Source organism: Neovison vison, chromosome 7 (assembly GCF_020171115.1).
Source record: "Neovison vison isolate M4711 chromosome 7, ASM_NN_V1, whole genome shotgun sequence".
NCBI lineage: Eukaryota > Metazoa > Chordata > Mammalia > Carnivora > Mustelidae > Neogale > Neogale vison.
Genome location: NC_058097.1, coordinates 12,503,240 through 12,525,779, shown reverse-complemented (window position 1 = coordinate 12,525,779; position 22,540 = coordinate 12,503,240). Strand labels below are relative to the sequence as shown.

The following is a 22,540-nucleotide window of genomic DNA, read 5'->3' as shown; positions in this document are numbered from 1 at the left end:
CACGTACTTGCAGCCACTCTCCTGCACCTGGTGACACCTGCAGGGACACGGAGCCCTTCATTCCCTCACATCCGTTCCCAGGGGACCCCTCGTATTCTCATTCCCTGGGCGCATGGGCTCCAGCCCTCACCCACAGCTCTGCCATCCACTCACTCTCATAATCACTTGCTGCAAATAAACAGGGAAAAACATTTAAAGATCTACAAGAATTTAGAAGGTTTACTCCCCAACAATTGCCACCACAGGAAACATGAGTAAATAATTTATAATACTGGGATGAGTACAGGATAAATTGGGGTTTATGACACAGGGATGAGGAAAACTTTTCTAGCCATGGCATAAATCCAGATTTCTTAAAAATGAAATCTGAGTAACATTAAACTTTTGTGTAATATTATGAAAATTGAGTTTATAAAGACAAATGAGGAAAACACCCACCACTCAAGATAGAGTCCCATTTCCTTAAAATAGCGGTGGCTTAAAATCATTAAGGACTGACAATCAATAGTAAAGTGATGAGGCAAGAATGGGCAAAAACACGAATATCCAATAAACTGAAAAAGTTTGCCAAAGTGCACTAAATACAGAATGCAATTATGTCATTATTTTTGCTACTCAAACTGGCAAATTTGTAAAAATTGACAATAGAGAGAATTGGCCAGCAGGAAAGAAAATAGGTACTTTTGTTATCACTACAATAATGTAAATTGGTAAAAACTTTCTGGTAGGGTAAGTTGGGAATGGATTAAAATCGTCTAACTCTCCACTCTCTGACCCAGCACCAGGACTTCCAGGAAGAGATCCTACAGCGACTTTCACAGGGCAGAGGTGAGTGAGGCTGTGGGCCGTGGCACCGTGGCCACCTCCCGCGCCTGTCACTGGAGAAGCCAAGAACGCAATGCATATGCCTATGTGCTGGACAGGACACGTCCAAGATAACGCTACTGAGTGAAAAGGCGCGGTGCACTAGAGCCTGAGTAGGATGTTCACATTTTTGTAAAAACGTTGATATGTAAACAGAAGGAAATACTATCGGATGTTCATCAAAATGCCAGCAATGGTGATTCCAGAGAGGCGGGGAGAGACAGCACCTGCTCCTTATGTATGTATATACACACACACACACACACACACACACATCTTTTTTAATGAGCATATATTAGCCTAGTTAGCAGAAAAATACAAATAAAAATGAATCATGATTAGTAAAGCCTTTCATAATTACCTTAAAATTTCTGAACATAATGAATGATGGGTATAGCTCGAATTTATCTGTCCTTATGCATATAGATGACCTCTGAGTTAAAGTAGCCAACAGGTCCACTATTACAGATAAAGAGCATTATTCAGAGTTTCCACTTGGTCCTAACTTCCTTTCCAAACACTGCTGCTCAACTCCAGACACAGTGTGAAACCCCGTGGATAAGACCCAACTCACTTGGCCAGGTGTGTGTCAGAAACTCACCTGGTGTCTCCTGGGTGCCCTGACCGACCACCAGTGCCTGAGCAGACACAGCAACCGCAGGAACAGGAAGGCCTAGACTCTGAAAGGGTTCATCTACCCTTGCCAGACCAATCCCTCTGAAGATTCACGGACTTCTGTGTTTCTCTCCAAATTGGGGAGATTTACAAAAGTACCCAAGATGCTCACCCAAAGAGAAACGGACATCCTCTGGCACAGGGAACAGAGGTAAAAGGGATCAGCTGAAACGTCACTGGATTTAGAAGGAAGATGGCCCCAAGGGCAGGAGACATTGGCAGCAGGTCTCCAGGAAGGGACTGAGAAGGGGGAGAGCTCACGGATCTCTCTGTGGCTGCTCCCCACACTCCCATCTGTGCAGCAGGGCCCGCACACCTGTGCTGTGAGGTCTTTCTCGCACTCTACATCTACCATTCCTGCAGGGGCGGGAGACGGGTCCTATCTCCCCACCAACAAAATAAGCCGGGATTCCTAGGCTCTGTGATTATCCATAGCGACCAGATTATTATAAAGATGGGGAAAAACCATGGCTTAAAAGGGGGGAGGGGCAGGGGGAGGACTACTTTTTCCAAAATGCAAAATTTTCCTTCTACCTTCCCCCATCATTTGCACAATTTTTGTCGAGTCCAAACGTAATTTAAAATGAGGTAGGTAGTTTCTCTCTCCTCTGCCTTTGTCTTTGTGGTGACTGTCGAGGCCTGTGCCGTGAAAGCACTGGTCTCCCATGCAGGCGGAGTGCCAGGGTGGGCACTGGTGACTGGTGGAGCGTCTCAGTTGGCTATTTTCTCAATCTCGTCCAAATCATCCGTGTCCAGTCTTTCTATTTTCTTATCTGAGGAGGAAAATGAGAAATCAGTGCGGGTCTACCATGGAGACACACACCCAGGAAAGGGACAGCACGGCAGGGAGAGAGGAAACAGCGTTCTGCCCGGCCTAGGAACAGGACCATACCTCTGGCCACAGCAGTCTTGCACTTGACCCCAAAGACTCCCGGTGCCCGAGTGAGGGACAGAGAGAGCCCTAGGTCCCTCAGCCTGGCCAGAGGGGCACTGTCCTTTGCATCCCTGACCCTGAAAACTTGCCAGGTGTGCTCTTCGAGAACTTCCATATTGTAGGAAAGGAGGGGACGGTGTGACAAGGACACGGGCCTCTCTCGGGGCCACGGGAGAACCGACTCTTCCCCCCCCTCCCTGGGGGCCATTCCCAGGCACTCACTAAAATGCTCCTGGATTCTGTTGAGGATGTTCATGCTGTGCTTGCTGTCAACCATGTTCACTGCCAGGCCCCTCTTGCCAAAGCGGCCCGTGCGCCCGATCCGGTGCAGGTAGGTCTCGTTGTCCGGGTTCCCGTCCTTGTCCACGGGGAGGTCAAAGTTGATGACGACAGAAACCTGTTCGACATCAATACCTGCATGAAAGGCAGGTGCAGAGGAGTCAGGACAGGAGCTGAAAATCACTGCCCACCAAGTGAGGCCAACAAACACCAGCTTCGGGTGGAAGGAAGCGTCTGGGGCAGGCCGGCTCTGGGATTCGGGGACCGGGGGCATGCAGCAGAACCCAGAGGGAAAGAGAACTTAGGCAAGTGCTGACAAAATTATGACCTCAAGAAGAGAGCCTCTGCTAGACACAAGTATCAGAAAACGCAGCTGAAACCTCTGTGGGGGCCCCGAAGAGAGCAGACACCGTCCTGGGCCAGTGAGCTGCTGCTCCATGTCCTTCCAGCACATCGGCGCCTCTGGCTTCTGTGACAGTTCTCAGGTGCCGGGGGAATCCAGTCTCTCCAGGAGAGAACCAAGCCCACGTGGACTCCCCCCAAACAGGCGGAGCGCCCCGTACAGGCCTCCCTGGCTACCCGGGGCCTGGCGGACAGACACGTTCTCTGCTCACCGCGGGCACACACGTTGGTGGTCACCAGCACCTTCTCTTTGCCCTCTCGGAAGCGCTCGATCACCGCAGCCCTCTGCTCCACCATCATTTCGCCACTCAGCAGCGCCACCTGGTGGCCTTCTTTGGAGAGCTCTGCTGCCAGCCAGCTCGCTGTCTTGCGCGTCTGGGAAGAAGGAACTATTTGAGAAATGAAGGTACCTGAAGAGAGTGGGTTTGTTTTTTTTGTTTTTTGTTTTTGTTTTTCCCGAAGAGAGTATTTTTTTATCTGGAAGACTCTCCATGAAACCCAGTAGCTGAGGGTTAAACTTCCTAAAATTGTTAACGTGACATGCTGTGTCAGGAGGTAACGATGTCACGTGGAAATTAATCTCACAGAATATTTAACCTGAATATAATCACAAGGCGGGGACACGAAAGAAATTCTCAAGACTGCTTACTAGCTTGGACTCTTCAGGATGTTTGCTTCATGAAAGGTGGGCAAACTGCTCCAGGTTAATGGAGTCTCGAGAGACCGGACAAGTAGGCGCAGCGATCTCTGACCGGCTCTTAGGCTTAACACCACCGGCCAGAAGCAATAAAGAACATTTTTGGCACAAGTGGAGAAATGGGGGAAAAAAACCCAAACAAACCAATAATAAGTGGAGAAATGGAATATGGAAGGACGAAACAGGGGTATTATTATTATGTCATTGTTAAAGGCATGACAATGGCACTGGGCTTATGTAGGAGCACGTCTTATTTCTGGGAAGTACTTAGGTGTGGATTATTATGATGTCTACAATTAACTTTAAAATACTTCACCAAGGGGCACCTGGGTAGCTCAGTGGGTTAAAGCCTCTGCCTTCGGCTCAGGTCATGATCCCGGGATCCAGGGATCGAGTCCCGCATCGGGCTCTCTGCCCAGCGGGCAGCCTGCTTCCTCCTCTCTCTCTTTGCCTGCCTTTCTGCCTGCTTGTGATCTCTCTCTCTCTGTCAAATATGTAAATAAAATCTTTTTTTTTTTTTTAAAGATTTATTTATTTATTTATTTGACAGAGAGAAATCACAAGTAGATGGAGAGGCAGGCAGAGAGAGAGAGAGGGAAGCAGGCTCCCTGCTGAGCAGAGAGCCCGATGCAGGACTCAATCCCAGGACCCCGAGATCACGACCTGAGCCGAAGGCAGCGGCTTAACCCACTGAGCCACCCAGGCGCCCTCTTTTTTTTTTTTTTTTAAAGATTTTATTTATTTATTTGACACAGAGAGATCACAAGAGATCACAAGTAGGGATAGAGGCAGACAGAGAGAGAGAGGGAAGCAGGCTCCCTGCCAAGCAGAGAGCCCGATGTGGGGTTCAATCCCAGGACCCTGAGATCATGACCTGAGCTGAAGACAGAGGCTCAATCCAGTGAGCCACCCAGGTGTCCTGTAAATAAAATCTTAAATAAAATACTTCACCAAAACCAAAAAGTATGAATGTGTCAAATGCAAGCACATGGATAAAAGCAAACTGGCTAAATGTTAACAACAGAAGGCATGAAAGTGTTTTCTTTTTTTCATCCTTTCTGGATCAATTTTCAATCTGAGGGTAACACTCTATTTATTCCTGATTTTTTTTTTTTGCCATTATCAATGGAAATCTAGGCTTCCTTTTTTCTTTTTTTTTTGACACAAATATCTATTTCCTAAATATCTGTTGGTTCTCTTGGGTTTTCTAATAATGTATCACCTACAAATAATAATTAAAAAAAAAACTTTGGGGCGCCTGGGTGGCTCAGTGGGTTAAGCCGCTGCCTTCGGCTCAGGTCATGATCTCAGGGTCCTGGGATCGAGTCCCGCATCAGGCTCCCTGCTGAGCAGAGGAGCCTGCTTCCCTCTCTCTCTCTCTCTGCCTGCCTCTCTGCCTACTTGTGATCTCTGTCTGTCAAATAAACAAATAAAATCTTAAAAAAAACCCAAAAAACAAACAAAAAAAAACTTTAAAGTAAGCTCTAGGTCAAATGTGGGGTTTAAACTTAGGACCCCACGATGGAAAGGTGCACACTCTGCTGACTAAGCCAGCCAGGCGCCCCGAGGGACTTGACTGTGAAGCCATGTATGCCTCAGAATACTAAGACGAAACTATCTTACACCTTCACAAACCATTCCTTTCTGGCCACATATGGCACCCAGCCCGCCTCAGCACTGAGCTGGCGCTGGCCGAGAGGAGGGGCAGGCACACCCTCGAGGGCCGCTCCTCCCCCGCCAGGCCTGGTGCTGCCACTGCTACTCACATGGCAGAAGATCATGGCCTGAGCGATGGTGATGGCCCCATACAGGTTACACAAGGCCTGGAACTTCTCATCTCTGTTATTGCACAGCACGTAATACTGCTTGATGGTGTCCAGTGTCTCCTCCTCGCGCTTCAACTTGATAATGTTTGGGTCTGGGACCACTTTCTGGGCAAACTTCCAGACAGAGTCTTCGAAGGTGGCAGAGAAAAGCAGCATCTGGCAGTTCCTGGGCAGCATCCTGCAAGGGAAGACCCAGGTACGGGGCATGACCCCGAGTCTTTTCTGGAACGGACAGAAGACAGCGGCCCGGGGCTTGCGTGGGCTACGTGTCCAGGAAAACAGCAAAAGCGGGAGGAGAACAGCGGGGAAGAGGTGAGAGCAGCCACGGGGCAGGAATGGGGCTGGGGTTAGATTCCCTAAGTCTCCTTCCTCAACCCCAGTCAGTGCTGATGAGGAAGTGGCCCATCAAACAAATTCTTCTGGAGGTACTAGATAAAGAACCCGACAGGAGCAAGAAGAGGTGTTTGAAGTAAAAGGAGAAGATGCTGCAGATCAGGAGGCTGAGAAGTTGCTCTTGACTCAAGAGTTCCTACCTCTGGATGCGGATGCTCTGATCTTGGTGGCCCTGAGTAGCTATCATCACGTCAGCCTCATCCAGAACAAACACCTTGATCTTCTTGGGGTCAATGAACTTGAGCTTGGCGCACCAGTCCAGAACAGTCCCAGGGGTGCCAATGACAATGTGCTCACTGATCTTCTGACCTCGTTCCACTGTGGAGACAAGATGTTTGCTGTGGGGATTTTCCATGGCAAAACCAGCTTTGGAAATCAAAGCTTTGCCCACCCTTCCAGAGTTAATAAAACAAGTTAACTCCAGATGTCAAAACACATATACAGGAGTGTTATCCGAAAGTCTTGGGTTCTTGTAAAGCAGGCACAATAGCACCCATCTCACTGCACCGTGGTCAGGATTCAATCCTCTGCAGTGAACCCTCAATAAGCATCATATCTCCTTCCTGTTTCCTCCTGTGATTCAACATCAACTCGCTCATTCTCCTCAACATCACTCTTACTCACTTCCTACCATACATTCACTCACGGTTCATAGGTTTTTCTTTAGTTGGTACTTGTGAGCCCCAGGATCCTGGCCCAATGCATTTTTGCTTTGTTAGACATTCTAATGTGCAGACAGTTTTCCTAAGTACAAATTCTCTCGTTTAAAAAACATATTACTTGGGGCGCCTGGGTGGCTCAATGTGTTAAAGCCTCTGCCTTCGGCTCAGGTCATGATCCCAGGTCGTGGGATTGAGCCCCGCATCGGGTTCTCTGCTCAGCCGGAGGCCTGTTTCCTCCTCTCTCTCTGCCTGCCTCTCTGCCTATTTGTGATCTCTGTCTGTCAAATAAACAAATAAAATCTTTATAAAACAAAACAAAACATATTACTTTCGAATTATAGCTGGTGGGAGCTGAACCGGTACAAACACCTATCAACATTACTAATGCACATATCCTGTGACCAATACTCCATGATTAGGAATTAAGCTGTTGTATATTAATATGTGGGAAACAACACATATGCAGGGATATTCAAGCATCAGAAGGGGCATTAGGGGGGCTCAGTGGGTTAAGCCTCTGCCTTTGGCTCGGGTCATGGTCCCAGGGTCCTGGGATCGAGCCCTGCACTGGGTTCTCTGCTCAGCGGGAAGCCTGCTCCCCGCTCCCACTGCCTGCCTCTCTGCCTACTTGTGATCTCTCTCTGTGTCAAATAAATAAATAAAATCTTTAAAAAAGAAAGAAAGAAAGCAAAAAGTTTGAGAACCACTGCTCCAGGCAAATATAAACTGCTTGGATCAAAGGGTGGTCTGTCATAGTTTTTCTAAGCAATGCCAAAGTGCTTCCAGAAATAACTGTCCCATTGTATACTCCCTACCAGGAATGTATGGGCATTCCCGTTTTTGGACATCTCCATCAATAATACTTAGTATCATCAGACTGCGTCACTTCTGCCCGTCTGAGAGGCATACGGTGGTTTTAACTTACATTTCCCTGATGACAAATGCGGCTTTTGCGAAGAGTCTGCTCAACCGGGCCTCTAACTATTAGACTCTTCCCTTACTTAGACCGCTTACTTTTTCCTTACTGACTTAATAGTTTTATATACTCTGATAACTTTATAATGAACCATTTTCTACCTACCCCTCCTCTCCACTTTACACCATGTTCTCTATATTACATTCTATAAAAGACATGGGAGGAAAAAATGGTGGAAGGATTTCTGATTTGGATAAGACCAAGTTATCTGTACGTGCTCCTCGTTTACTCTTACTAAGGCTGTGCTTGTTTTTAAGCAAAGGGATATGACTCCAACCTACCATCCTCACACCTACTAATCCCTTGTTAGTAATAAGCAGCTTCGAGAACTCTGCATGCTGAATTCAAAACCCTCTTTTCTCTGGGAAGAACGCCAGACTTTAAGAACTCCATGACTCATACAAAGATTTTTTACAACAACTCAAAATTTTTTAAGAGTAGAAACAAACAAACAAAAAAAGAGTAGAAACGACTGTTAAACAGCAAGTGTAAAACAGATTTCCTGAAAGTGATGGAGTGGGCCCTACGGTCAACTGAACCAGAAAATTTAATATTATCATACCTTCAAAATTCAAACACCCAACCACCCTATCCTGCTCACTGCTTAGGTCTCAGGCCTTTATACTTACATTTATTGCCTCGAACAGCATAAGCAAGCTTTAGTTCTGGATGAAATTTGCCCATCTGCTCAATCACTTTTCCCGTTTGAAGCGCCAGCTCATATGTTGGGGAGAGGCACAAACACTAACAGGGAGATCATAAAGGTTGAGTTCAGAAGAGCCTTTCAGTAATAGACAACAGGACCTAAAGCAACAACACGCTGACCTTACCACCACTAAAAAGTGCAGGGAAACACATCCTTTCCAACCAGGCCCACTTTTCAGCTGTAGACCCAAACCTACAGCAGGGAGCCCTGGATGGGGGGATACCTTCGGCAGCCACTGCTGAAGACTGCTGCTGAATGAATTCTACCCAGACTGTGGCCTAGTGCATGACCTGGCTCTGCCTGAGCCACAAGAAACATTTAGATCCCTTTAGGGGCACCACCATTAACTCCCCACCGTATGGCACTGCCTTGCCCAGGGCAGGCAAGCCAGGGCCCTCAGGATCCCCCAGCCCTCACCTGGGGGTATTTCTCTGCTGGTTCCACTCGGCTGAGCATGGCCAGGACGAAGGCAGCTGTTTTACCAGTACCTGACTGAGACTGGGCAATCAGGTTCTGGGGGCTGGATCAAGGAAGAATAGAAAAGAAAATAATACTGTTTAAACACAATACGGTATCAAAAGTTCTTTTTGGATGGTAGGCATGCAGAGCTTTTTCCTTTTAGTCCAGCTTTTCTGCACTGAACACAATGGTATATTTTTTATATGTTGTCAAAAAACTGCTTAAATATTAAGGGACATAATGATTTAGATGCATTCACGCCAAAAAATCTTCACTCTAGACTCCAGCATAGCCAGCGTACCCAAGTTTTGTACCCTAGGGGCCCCATGGAAATTAACACTGCAGGTAAACTCTGTGCTGAGGGAAATCCCCGAAGGCATTTTCTGCCAAGCTATAACACGTCTCCAGGACTTGGCTCCCTCTGTGTGTTCCCTTTCCCTTCTTTACGAAAATACAAGACACCAAGTCAAACAGATGCTTTAGACGGAACTTTCACATTTTATTTAACGTAACCCAGTCAGGGAAATGGGAAGAATTTTTGTCGTTAAATAAGAAAAATAATGGAGTTGAATGGAAAAGGTTATTACATACAGTAAGATGCCAATTTTCTACTGCTGAAGTTTCTCTCCTCCTCTGCCCCTCCCTGCACTAACTCATGTTCATGATGTCTCAAAGAAATCTTTTTTTAAAAAACCCCAAATTTAAAAACTGCACAGAATAACAACATCAGCTCTCTTCATCAGTTTTGTTTGTTTTAAAGATTTTATTTACTTGAGAGCAAGAGTGTGGACACATGAGCAGTGGGAGAGGGAGAAGCAGACTCCCCACTGAGCAGGGAGCCTGATGTGGGGCTCAATGAGAGGACCCTGAGATCATGACCTGAGCCAAAGGGAGCCACTTAACCAAATGAGACACCCAAGTGCCGCTGTTTTAAAGATTTTTTAAAGTAATGTTTACACCCAATATGGAGCTCAAACCCACAACCCCGATATCAAGAGTCACATGCTGTATGGATTGAGCCTCTGCCTTTGGCTCAGGTCATGATCTAAGGGTCCTGGGATCGAGCCCCACATCAGGCTCTCTGCTCAGCAGGGAGTCTGCTTCTCCCTCTCTCTTTCTGCCTGCCTCTCTGCCAACTTGTGATCTCTGTGTCAAATAAATAAGTAAAATCTTAAAAAAAAAAAAAGGTTTTATTTATTTGAGACAGAGAGAGAAAGCGTGTGCATGCAAGTGGGTATGGGAGTGGGGAGAGGAGCAGAGGCAGAAGGAGAGGGAGAAGGACAGGGAGAGAGTCTCAAGCAGACTCCATGCTAATTGTGGCGCCCTGTGTGGAGTTGGACCTCACAACCCTGAGCTCATGACCTGAGATCACAATCTGAGCTGAAACCAAGAGTGCGAGATGCTTGACCGACTGAGCGACCCAGGCACCCCATCAGTTTTTACTGTTAAGTGGAAAGGCAGAAGCTGTACCAAATTTCAAATGACTCTCTGCACTTGCTCAAGTGGTTTTCCTGAAGAAACATGCTGTTCCAAACATACCACCTTGTTCTCAAGTAGAGTTAACAGTTATTGGTATAAGACATTAAAGCAAATCCTGCATACTCACGGCTCAGCAAGCATCATGGGTAATGCGTTCTCTTGTATCTTGGATGGTCGATTGAAGCCCATGGCATAGACTCCCTGGAGAAGCTGTGGTTTCCTAGGAAGCCAGGGAGAGAAAGAATGGATTCCTAGTCACTCAAGTTGTTTTAAAAGCCTAGAATTTTAGCTTTCCCTAAATCTAGCAAAGAATGTTTCCTATCTTTGTCAGACGTATTTTTCTAATGCCTTAAAAAATGTCTAAAATGAAACCAAGCCACCATCTTTTCCTACTAAATCTTAATCTACAACTCTTTTTTTTTAAGGTTTTATTTTTATTCATTTGACAGCACAAGCAGGGGGAGCAGCAGGCAGAGGGAAGAGGGAGAAGCAGGCTCCCCACTGAGCCGGATGCAGGGCTCGATCCCAGGACTCTGGGATCATGACCTGAGCCGAAGGCGTAACCAACTGAGCCACCCAGGTGCCCCTTAATTTGCAACTCTTGTGCAATTCCGAAAATACAGACTAGCTTCAGTTCTTGGAGAAATTCATGCTTTCAGCAGATCCACAAATATGACTGGCCTTGGAGGACAAATGTCCCCTGACTATTGCAAGAGTGGTATGTATTAATTCATATCAATCTTATAATTTGCATAAAATGAATTATGAAGGACACAGTTAAAAATAAACTGCTTACTATACCAGTAACATACAGAAGTCCCCTTAAGGAATGAGATTCAGTTTTAATTTCTGGAGGCAGATGTTAAACTGAACCACAGTCATTTTGTATTCCATGGTCCTTTCAAAGCCAGCCGTGCAAATACTCAGGACAGTCAAGAAATAAGAAAATAGCGACACCTGGGTGGCTAGGCTGTTAAGCGACTGCCTTCGGCTCAAGTCATAGCTCGGGAGTCCTGGGACTGAGACCTGCATTGGGCTCCCTGCTCAGCAGGAAGCCTGCTTCTCCCTCTCTCTCTCCCACTGCTTGTGTTCCCTTTCTTGCTAAATAAAATCTTAAAAAAAAAAGAAGAAAATTGTTTCAACCAGTTTCTATTACCCGATCTATAGTAAATAGGTAGGAGTGTTCAATTACCATACTTAACTTTCCAAATGTTCACATTTAGTTATTATGTCTAGTCAAAAATGAAGAATAGGAAAGCACCAGCTTATGTAAGTAGATGCACAAAAAATATCAAATTCAAGTTGGTCTTCTTTTTTTTTTGAGATTTTATTTATTTATGACACAGAAATAAAAAGCACAAGTAGGCAGAGCAGCAGGCAGAGGGAGAGGGAGAAGCAGGATCTCCACTGAGCAGGGAGCCTGATGTGGGGCTCCATCCCAAGACCCTGGATCATGATCTGAGCTGAAGGCAGAGGCTTAACCCACTGAGCCACCCAGGCGCCCCTCAAGTTGCTCTTCCATTGCATTTACAATTAGTTCTCTGCTACCTCCACACTGACAGCGTGTTCCACAAAAATCCCACCAGACTGTAAAGAAGAGTCAAACCAAGTCAAGACTTCTGTTCTCTGAGCCCTCCTTGGAGTTAACAGGCTCTCTAAATGGCAAATTCTTCTGGCATATGTTGGTTCTCAGATACAAAGACCTGAAAGCATAACCTCTGGTGTCTTCTGTTTGGAAGAAAAGGATATGAATCTTGGCAGATTTTGATTTGGTTGCTAAGGAAACAAAGTCACAACTGATGAAGATCCGAATGATCCAAGAGCTTCCGGTGGTTCATTATTTTTCTCTTATTTTGCAGATTACTTAAAAAATATTAAGTACAAAAACAAAGCAAGGCAACTTAAGTTTCATTTTTTGTTTCCTCTAGCCAACAACTACTAAATCAGAGAGAACTTGACTTTTCAGAGAGGACAGTTCCTCACTGGTTGGACTGGGAGTTCAAGTCCTTTAAAAGAAATGGGGTTTAAAAACCATCAATCCTTGGAAAAGCAAACTGTGGCTTCGGGAAACAAAAGAGCACACTTGCTGCCCTGACCTAGTTTATAAACAGAGGCAGCGATGACAGATTTGCTCAATGAAGCCCCTGATGGAGGGAATACACATGGAAAAATATAATATCCTAAGAACATTAAAAAAAAAAAAAAAGCCATGCTTTAAAAAACTTGTTCTTAGCTAACAGTTTAGTAATGACTTGATTTGGTTTTAGTCAGCTCTCATAGTTTAAATGTCTCTTACTCTAAAGCAGTGGTAATAAGTTGGCAAGAATGTAGCCCTTATTTGCCCACAGTGGGCATACCATAGATTCTGCTGATAAAGGCAAAGAATCTATTAATTTCACCACTTTCTTGTTCACCAGCTATTTTCTGTCTGCGATTTCGGTCCCGGCAGGCAGCAAGAACGGTAGTTACGTCTTATGTTACTCACGACACCCAGCTCAGTAGTATGTATATAAACCAAGGATTCATAAATACTTCTTTACTAATACACTGAGAGAAACAAAAAAACTTGGTATGACCTTCCACAATTCTGCCTTTAAAATAAAGAGATGTTAGAAGTCATTCTTAGCACAGTGCCATAAAAGTGCGCCCTTGCGGCTTAATTCTGGGTTCTGAATTGGTTTTTGGTTGTTGTTGTTTGTTTTTGTTTTTGTTTTTTTTAAATTCCAGAATACTGAAGGCTGCTTTCCGCCGTAGGTACTAGGAATCCTGCATAGGCTCTTTTGATTGATTATGTAAAAGCAGATAAAGTGTTCTCAAGACCGTAAACCCTGTAGTCTAACGAAAGGGCTTACCTAATAAGAAATGTTCCTGACATCCAGAAATCACCTGTCAGCCAATATTTTATTGAAAGTTCTAAGAGCATAAAAGAAAAAAGACTTTCAGCTATGATGAATAAATTTGTGGCATTTAAAAATCCCTCCCAAGAGGAGGAGAACTGGGTAGCCAAGAGACAAGGGTGGGAGGGAAACCATCACCGTAAACTTTCCATACTTTCTCACTTTTGAATCATGTGAATTATTAACTAATCAAAGAAGTAAATACATTAAGATTCTTAAAAATAAAGGCAAAAGGTAAAATTCCCAAAAAATCTCTGAGACGCTCAGTTTTAGAAAGGCGGGACCAACAAGGAACAGCTGTTCCAGGGAACAGACACTCACAGTCGAAGCTCCTCAAAGGACTTCACGGAGTAGAGCGGGGAGTTCGGGTCCCGCTGCAGGACTTCCACCTGGTTTGTGTTATCCACCAGGTTGCTTCGGATCAGCTTGTTGAGTAAGGACTGGGCAGCTCTGTCCTCTGTCAGGAAGAAACCAGCAGATCGCTTTCATACTCACTTGGCAAACCCACCCTCATGAAATCTCTCTTTCTCCCTGGCTCTGCACCAGCACCTGGGCCGCTGAGCACGACTGGAGAAAAACAATCACACCGACACCGACAGGTCTCGCTTTAGATTCTTGACCACCAGACTCAGTTGGGCTGCCCTGCCCTGGAAGTCTTCTTGTTTCTATTCTCTACTCATTCACTCTTCTCAGATCTCCACCTCCACCTCTCTTCTCAGCCCTCCTCCTTCTCACTCATCTGATGAACCCGCGTCTTCCTTCACAGAGATGTACAAGTGATCAGAAGCACCTCAGACACTGCAGTAACACACCTACACACCCACCTGCTTTGTGTGCATACTCTATGTCCCCTCTGGTAACCTGGGAAGGAAAAGCCTGTGCTTAAGGCTAACCCTTGCATTGGTGCAACAGGTCCCAGCCCCTTTTGCCTATAAGGATATTTCTCCCGACACTAACTCTGTCTTGCATTATCAGCTTCCCCTTCCACTGGAACATTCCCCCACTGCATGTGCACATGTTTTAACATTTCATTATGAACTTGCTTCTTCCTTTAGTCCTCATTGCCATCCAGTTGCTGTCCTATTTCTCTACTCCCCTTTATAGGACATTCCCTGAAAAGGCTGTCTATGCCCATTGTCCCCACTTCCTGTCCTCCCCTTCTGCTAAATGTATACTGAATAGGCTTTTGTATTTAGCCTCTGCGCTTGAGACCTCAAAGGCCCTGTTGAGCACACCAGTGGCTTCTACGATGATATCAAGTGAACAATCCATTTTTATATCTTCCTAATCGATTTATTACCTATATTTGACTACCTACTTTTGAAACACTTCCTTCTTCTGGTCTCTGGATATCCCTCTCTTTTGGTTCTCCTTCTGCCTCACTGACTGCTTCTCAATCTCTTTTGTGATTCCTCTACATGTCTTTGATGTAGTGCCTCTGTCTCCAGAAAGGCAAATCTTGGGTCACATGTTGTTTCTTGCTACAGTGTTTTAAAAAAGTAATTACCTTTCTCTTCTTCTTCTGTTTTCTCTGCAGTGGCATTGGTTTTAATAACACCTACACAAGAAAACAGGTGTCATCATAAAGGCAAATTTCAAACCCATGTGAAAGGTGTGACAACATAAATACTGAATCTTACCTAAGTGATCAAAATGTAAATATTTGGCATTTCTTTATATTTAATGGGTTTTTATTCCTAGAAAGCACATATGAAAATTTCAACTTTCTAGATACGTTGGCTGACTTCATACTGATCAGCATATGTCACCTCTGACTTCCTTATCCTATTTTAAAATATACTACTATTTTAGCAAACACAATTGAAATTTAAAAGGAAGAGGTAAAATCACTTTTTGTGGATTACAGGATTGTAAACCTGCAGGACTAAGTATTAACTTAAAAATGACTATAAAATAATATATCTGAGCAAAAGATAAAAAAAGCTAAGTACAAAAGAAGTAAATAGAAATCAGCAGCTTTCATAAATACAGAAATATAACTAAAAAGATTCTATTTATAATAGCAATTAAAAAGATGAAATCCTGCACCCAGAAATAAAGTTAACAAAAAATATGCAAGACTTATACGAAGAAGTCTTGAAAAAAGTCATAAAATAATGCAATGACTATAGCTAAAATGTCAATAAATTAAAGTGGAATTCTAGGATATTCAATGAACCCAAAAGGCAGGAAGATAGAGAGAAATTATGAAAGACAAATCAAATAGTAAAATTACTTAACTAAACCCACCATATCAATTTTAACCCACCATTTATATTAAATGTAAATGGATACAAAAAATAAAAGGCATCCAAATTGGAAAGTAAGAAGTAAAACTGTCAATATTTCCAGATGATATGATATTATGTACAAAAAGCCTCAAGATGCCATCAAAATACTGTTAGAACCAATAAATGAATTTAGGAAAGTTGCAGGATACAAAAATTGATACACAAAAATATGGCGAGTTTCTGTATACTAATAATGAATTATTGGAAAGAGAAATTAAGGAAAAAATGCCATTTACAATTACATTAAAAATAATTAAATACCTAGGAATAAATTTAACCAAGAAGGTGAAAGGCCTGTGTACTAAACACTGTAAACATGAATGAAAGAAACTGAAGACACAAATAAATAGGAAGGTTTTCCTTATTCATGAATTGGAAGAATACTGTTAAAGTGTCCGCATACCAAAAGCAACACACAAAATCAGTGCAAATCCTAACAAAATTCCAATGGCATTCTTCACACAAATAGACCAATTTAAAAATTTGTATGCAACCACAAAACTCCTGAACAGCCAAAGCAACCTCCGCCCCCACCCCCCCAAAGCAATCTCAAGAAAGAAAAACAAAGCTGGAGGCATTATGCTCCTTGGTTTCAAACTATATTACAAAGCTATATAATTAAAACAGTATGGTACTTGAATAACAACAGACACACTGACCAATGGAATAAACCATGACCAGAAATAAACCCATGCATACACAGTCAACTAATGTATGACAAAGGAGCCAAGAATACACAACAGAGAAAGGACAGTCTCTTCAGGAAACGGTGTTGGGAAAAATGGACAGCTACATGTAGAAGAACAGATCTGGCCTGCTATCTTAACCACATACAAAAATTAACTCAAAATTGATTAAAGACTTGAACATTAAGTTCTGAAAACTTCAGAAGGAACCAACCCTACTGACATCTTGATCTGAGATTTCTGGCCTCAAGAACTGTGAGACAAGAAACTTGGACTGTTTAAACCACTCAATCTGTGACCTGGAATGGCCACCCTACCAAACTAACAGAGAGTAATGACTGGCTCAATGACAGTCCAGGATAAAAAGGAAGCCTTTTACCTGTTTACACGCTGAATTTTGAACCCAGATTTTTTTTTTAATTAGGTTAAAAATGTAAAGAAACACTACCAAAAGAACAGTGGCAGGAGCCAGAGACTAGGTAAAATCTGTAAAACTAATGTATCCTCTTCAGCAACGGAATTTACTGGCTCTCAAATACAGTGCCGTCATTTGCGAAACATTATGCTAAGTGAAAGGCCTTTTCACGCAGCAGCTACTACTGCAAAGCAGGAAAGCAGGAGAGCACGTGTAGAGTGTGTATCCACCTCGTAGTTACAAGTGACTCACCATTGGTATCTGGTTTGACTTTTTCTTCCTTGATTTGCAAATTACTCATCTGAATGGAAATAAAAGGAAACAGAGTTAAGCAAATGACCCAATTAAAAGAAAGGAAGTCCCTTGAGCAAAGAGAAGTTCCCTAGTGAAAGTCTAGTAGCACTTATATTCAGGGAGTTGTCCTGCTCAAGCAGAAATCCTACAAGGTTGGGTGAAGACATCATTTCACATCCTCAAGAACCTTAAAAGGGGAGGGGACTAACAGAGCAGATGGGGAAAAAAAGTTTTAAGATTTTATTTTTATTTGAGAGACAGAGACAGAGAGAAAGTGCGCACAAGGGAGGGAATACAAGCAGGGGGAGTGGGAAAGGGAGAAGCAGGTTTCCCGCTGAGCAGGACCCTGGGATCTTGACCTGAGCCAAGGCTGACACTTAATGACTGAGCCACCCAAGCGCCCCAGATGGGAATAAAGTTTGACAGCAGTCTCAAACCTCTACTTTTCTTTCAACTTATGCTCTTTCTAGAACATCTGCCTTCATTAAATACCTATGATAGCCTTTCAATAGTGGACACACTCAGTTTTCCTTCTGGATATGGTAAAAAACAATACCATCTCAGCTTTTAGTCCTGAAACCCACGCTGTGGTGGGTAAACACTTAGCAAATAAATTATAGCTTTCTTTTCTGCTTTATCAACCACTTCCACTATGAATTAGGTTAAAAAGTTATTTTTTTTTTAAATTTTATTTATTTAGTTGACAGAGATCACAAGTAGGCAGAGAGGCAGGCAGAGATGAGAGAGAGAAGAGGAAGCAGGCCCCCTGCCGAGAAGAGCCTGATGCGGGGCTTGATCCCAGGACCCTGAGATCATGACCCCAGCCGAAGGTAGAGGCCTAACCCACTGAGGCACCCAAGCACCCCAAAAAGTTATTTATTTTTGATGAAAGAATCAACAAATTCATATTCCTGATTTAGAATATTTTGGAAACTTGAACGAAAGATTTTTTATTTTGGCCACTAGTCCTGGTCAATGCAAACTTGCTTCCTAAGCTGCAAATGAAAGTGCAAGCAGACCAATAATTTATACATTTGTAATGAAGTTTCCGATCTCATGAGAACTAGTTTTCCATGCTCAAGGTATTCTTAAGAGTAAGGGTATGATACAGGTATGGGTATTATAAAGGTATGTTACCAGGGTCTGAAGAGCACCCCCAATCCAGTGCTAGACCCCAAGCCCTTCCTTCAAAATGATCCCTCAACTGACACAATCATTCATTATCCTTATGACGACTACCACTTGAGAAATACTTCCTCCTCCATTCCCCCTCTCCTCAACTGACTCTACTCTTGGTCTTTGGGAGAAGTCCACCCTCACACAGTGGGAATATCCATCTCCTCTCTTTAAAACGGTCTTCCAGAGAAAAATCAGATCAACACACTACTGCAGATAGACACCCTTTCCCTAAGGCCAATGGGAAAGCTGGCACACAACAGAGAAGGTATTTTATACCAGAACTTATCCACTGATTAACGCCTATTTTTAGGCTAATACACAGGAATCTGCAGAAGCTGACTAGTCTTGCAATGGGCTGAAAATACAAATAAGGCAGTCTGGTATGCCCAATTCAACCAAGCTGATTAGTCTCAAAGTCTGACTGATGGAAAAGAAAACCATAACCAAATCTACTGTATTATAATTTGTTTGACAAACATATGTGCTAACAAAAGATGACAAGCTTAGAAGCTAGAGAGATCTAAGAATTTGTCAGCATTTATCAGGCTGTATTCAAGGGAAAAACTACTGGCAGATGAGTATTCCTGTCTTGAGACTAACTCCACCATGGGAAAGAAGCAGGCCAGTCAACTCTTATTCTCCTTCATTCTGTATTCATCTTCAGTGAGGACCCTTCTGATTATTAATCATGCCTTTTTTTCAGTTATGATAAAAGCATCCTTCCCCTATTCAAACGAACAGAGTAGCTCCTGAAGGGTGGCTAATGTTTTCTGTTAGTCCCAGAGTCCCTGATCCATGAAGGGGTGAACTCTAAGGCACTCAAAGACACTTCAACAAGGCCTTAAGACCTACCTCTATGACAACTCTAACTGCAAAAGGGTCAGATTATGTCTCTAAAAGATTCTTAGGGTTGCCTTTGGGTTTTTGTTTCTGGCTGATGAGGGAAAAGGAAGGAATTAAACTGGTGATTTGGCCAAAAAGAGCCAACAAAGGAAGCCATTTGTGTTGGAAGAGATGACAGCGACAAGTGAACTGGCATCAGGTCCTTTCTACTAATTCAAACTCTCAGAATTTTTTATCAGGGTTCCTAAAACTGCAACCAAACTAAACTTCTCGACCCCTCCTTTCCCTCCAAACCTGTTTTTATATGTAGGGAAGACTCAAGGCATATCCTTGACCACATAAGCTTAAACCTACAAAAATCCTCACGGTGTGTAATTGTAAAATCTTTATCATTATGCTTTCTCTGTCCTCTTCTCTGTCATTTCCATTGACTACCTGTACACTTGAGAGCACAGTCACATAACCTAATATCATGAATTATTCTTAAGGTACACAAGTCTACATGATAACATAAAAAAAGGGGGGTGGTCTTCCCCAACTAGAAGCAGTGTTTTGTTTTAAAGATTCTATTTTTTTAGACAGAGAAAGAGAGAGCTTGTGCAAGCAGCGGGGAGGGGCAGAGGGTAAGGGAAAGGGAGGGAACCCCAAGCTGACTCTGCTCTGCACTCCAAGCCTGACACGGGGCTACATCCCACAACCTGGAGATCGTGAACTGAGCCGAAAACTAAAAGTCGCACACTCAAATGACTGAGCCACCTAGACGCCCCTAGGAAGCAGTGTCATAACACATTTATTTATACCAGCTTCCTGAGAAGTAGAGTGATTAAAACCAGATACCAAGTATGTTTAGACCTATATTTACAATATTCGTAGTATCACAGCTAGATTAGAGTCATAGGCTTAAAAAGATTTGAAACCAATTATCTTTTAGGAAAGCTCTGGTGTGAAATAGTGGAACCTTAACCTTTGTCATACTTTCTGATTTGTGGGAAACAGCCTGTTTTATTACTTGCCCTGATTCTTCTCCTGACTCCAATGCCACATTTCCAAATGCAAGATTGGTGCTGTGCAGAAAACATAACACAGCTAACAGCTTCCTATCCTTAGAAAAGCCAGCTTGCAAGGCTGGCCCCTGTCTCGCATCTGGGGTCTTGGACTTCTGAAGGGTTCCCACCATTCCTAGAACTGCTGAGGATTTGCTATGCCTAAACTGTTTGTAAAAACATGTGATTTATGTTAAACACCTGCTTTCCTTCTCCAAGTCTGGAATTTTGGTACACGCTAGGCAGAGGGTTAGTTTGTGACAGCACCCACGCCCCCAGTAAGAACCCTGAGCACTGAGTCTCTAATGAGCTTCCCTGACAATACTTCACATGTGCTGTTACAATTAGCTGCGGCAGGACTTAAACTCAAATTAAGCTGAGTATGTAAGTCCACTGAGAGAGGACTCTTGGAAGCTGGTACCTGGTTTCCTCTGGACTTTGCCAGATGTGCCTTTTCCTTCTGCAAATTTTGCTTTGTATTTTTTCATTGTAATAAATCATAGCTGTGAGTACAAACATATGCTAGGTCTTGTGAGTCTTCCCAGGAAATCACTGAACCTGGACTATTCCTGGGGATTCCCAACACAGGTACCTACCAAGAGACCTCTTTACCTCAAAATAAGAAGAGCCAATCCTGAACTCAATATCGTCCATATAAAATCTGCCCATCCTCCCACTTCCCTGGTCCTGTTATTAGCATTTTACTAATACCACCTGTGGGCTCCTGACTGCAAACAGCAACCTTTGCCTTTTTCCTAAACCCTGCTCTTTATACTGTCACAATTCTCTTGAATTCATCTCTTCATTGTCACTTCCACCAACCAACAACATACGCCCTCTCTGGGCTAGACTGCCACAGGGAATGCCTTTCCTTTGGACATCACTCCTTCTAATATTCTCTGTAGTTCGATAAATCTTGACAGCTCTGAGATCTAATCTTGCCCAATATCCTCCCGAAAAATCCCCAAATCAACTAAGTTAAGTCTCTCCTCTTTAAGTTTTCAATGAAAGTTGCAAAGCACACTATACAGTATTTTCTGTTCAGCTTCTACTACAATCCATAAACTGAAGTTGTAGCAAAAATGAGTTCTGATTCTTGCTCTCTAGATAAGTCCAGCCCCTCTGAGCATTTTCTCCTAAAATGCCATTCACCTCTCTCCTAAATGACTCATTCTCTAAAATCCATTTGAAATAAAAACTTCTTCACAAGGAATTTCGCTATTTCCTACTCATAAACGGCCTCTTTACACTCAGAGATCACTTATCACATTATTCTTACCATTTTCACAGCACTTCCCACATTCTCACCTTCCTAACTAGACTGTAAAGATTCTTTTTATACTCCACTGGATTTAGCCCGTAACATTTGCTGACACACTGACAATCCTCCCAATGTAATCAAGGATGACTGGGAAAAAAAAATGTAACTTAGCCATTAAAAAACTTATATAAGACTTCAGACTATCAAACACAAACTATTAAAATCAATTATCATTATCACTAAACTAACCTTAACTAAGATATCAGAACAGAAAGCCAGTTTCCACTCTAATGACCTTAAGCTGAGTGGGTCTTCATTAATCAAATAACCAGTATATGAAATAAAACGTCGCTTCAAACATCAACGAAACAATTTGAAGGGCCTCCCGCTGACATCTGCAATAGACTGAAACAGTAAATCTGAACCTGAATCCGTTATTCTTCAAAGAGCTACAAACTGCCAACCATGTTAAGCACAAACCGAAAAACAATGTTTAGCACAGAATCACTCAGAAAACAGACAAGAGAATTAGCACCAAAATTTCCCTACAAACCCCACCGCCGAAAAGGAAGTGCAACAGAAAAAAAAAAAAAAAAAAAAAGCAAAGTGGGAAAAAACTTGCTACTGGGTAAAAGTCTTTAACCCGCCCAGATGAACAGTACAAGGCCGACGTTGGTCTCTTTCGACCCAGGCGCAAATCGGGGCTAAGTGATTCCCGGCAGCAAACTCTAGGGAGATGTGGGCCACAAGCCTGCCCAACCCGGGTAGCCAGCTCCCTGGGCTCGTATCAAGGTTCGATCGGGCCCCTGCTACGTTCGCCCCGCGGGAGCTGAAGTCACTGACCGACTTGACAGCCGCTTCTTGCTCGTCCACTGCCAGGGCCCACGAGTCGGTGGCCATGATCCGGCGGGAAGTGAGGTCGACTCGCTAAAGAATTCACCGCACGCGCGCCAACACCAGTCCCGAGTCCGCTGTCTCCGCCGAGAACCACCCCCAGGAGGACCGGAAGCGGTGGTGCCGAAAGTGACGTCAGTTCCTGCCCGGCGCAAGGCGTCAGTATTCCGCGCCGCGCCGGGCGTGTTCTTCAGCGTCGCCTTTTCCGGTCGTTTGCTGACGCGCGTGTACCGCGGGCTGGAGCACCGTTGTCGCGCCTTTAACTCCCCAGGCTTTGCGAAGTCAAACTCTTAGTCCTGGCTTTAGTGCCTTACTTCACACTGAGGTAACCCATGCTTTATTTTAAACCTGTCACGTGTCTCTGAATTCTAAAGACTTGCACAAA

At 43.7% G+C, this 22,540-nt stretch overlaps 1 protein-coding gene across 1 annotated transcript; it reads right to left on the bottom strand.

Annotated features, from left to right (window-relative positions):
• Positions 1 to 1,139: 1,139 nt before the first annotated feature.
• Positions 1,140 to 22,267, bottom strand: LOC122911253 (ATP-dependent RNA helicase DDX19A). Its single transcript, XM_044255750.1, has 12 exons — positions 22,105 to 22,267; positions 16,894 to 16,942; positions 14,757 to 14,807; positions 13,571 to 13,706; positions 10,480 to 10,572; positions 8,832 to 8,934; positions 8,338 to 8,452; positions 6,211 to 6,388; positions 5,618 to 5,855; positions 3,367 to 3,529; positions 2,696 to 2,887; positions 1,140 to 2,312 (listed from the first exon to the last, which is right to left on the bottom strand). Exons 1-12 carry the CDS (start codon positions 22,159 to 22,161, stop codon positions 2,251 to 2,253), a joined length of 1,437 nt encoding a protein of 478 aa, XP_044111685.1. The 5' UTR covers positions 22,162 to 22,267; the 3' UTR covers positions 1,140 to 2,250.
• Positions 22,268 to 22,540: the final 273 nt, after the last annotated feature.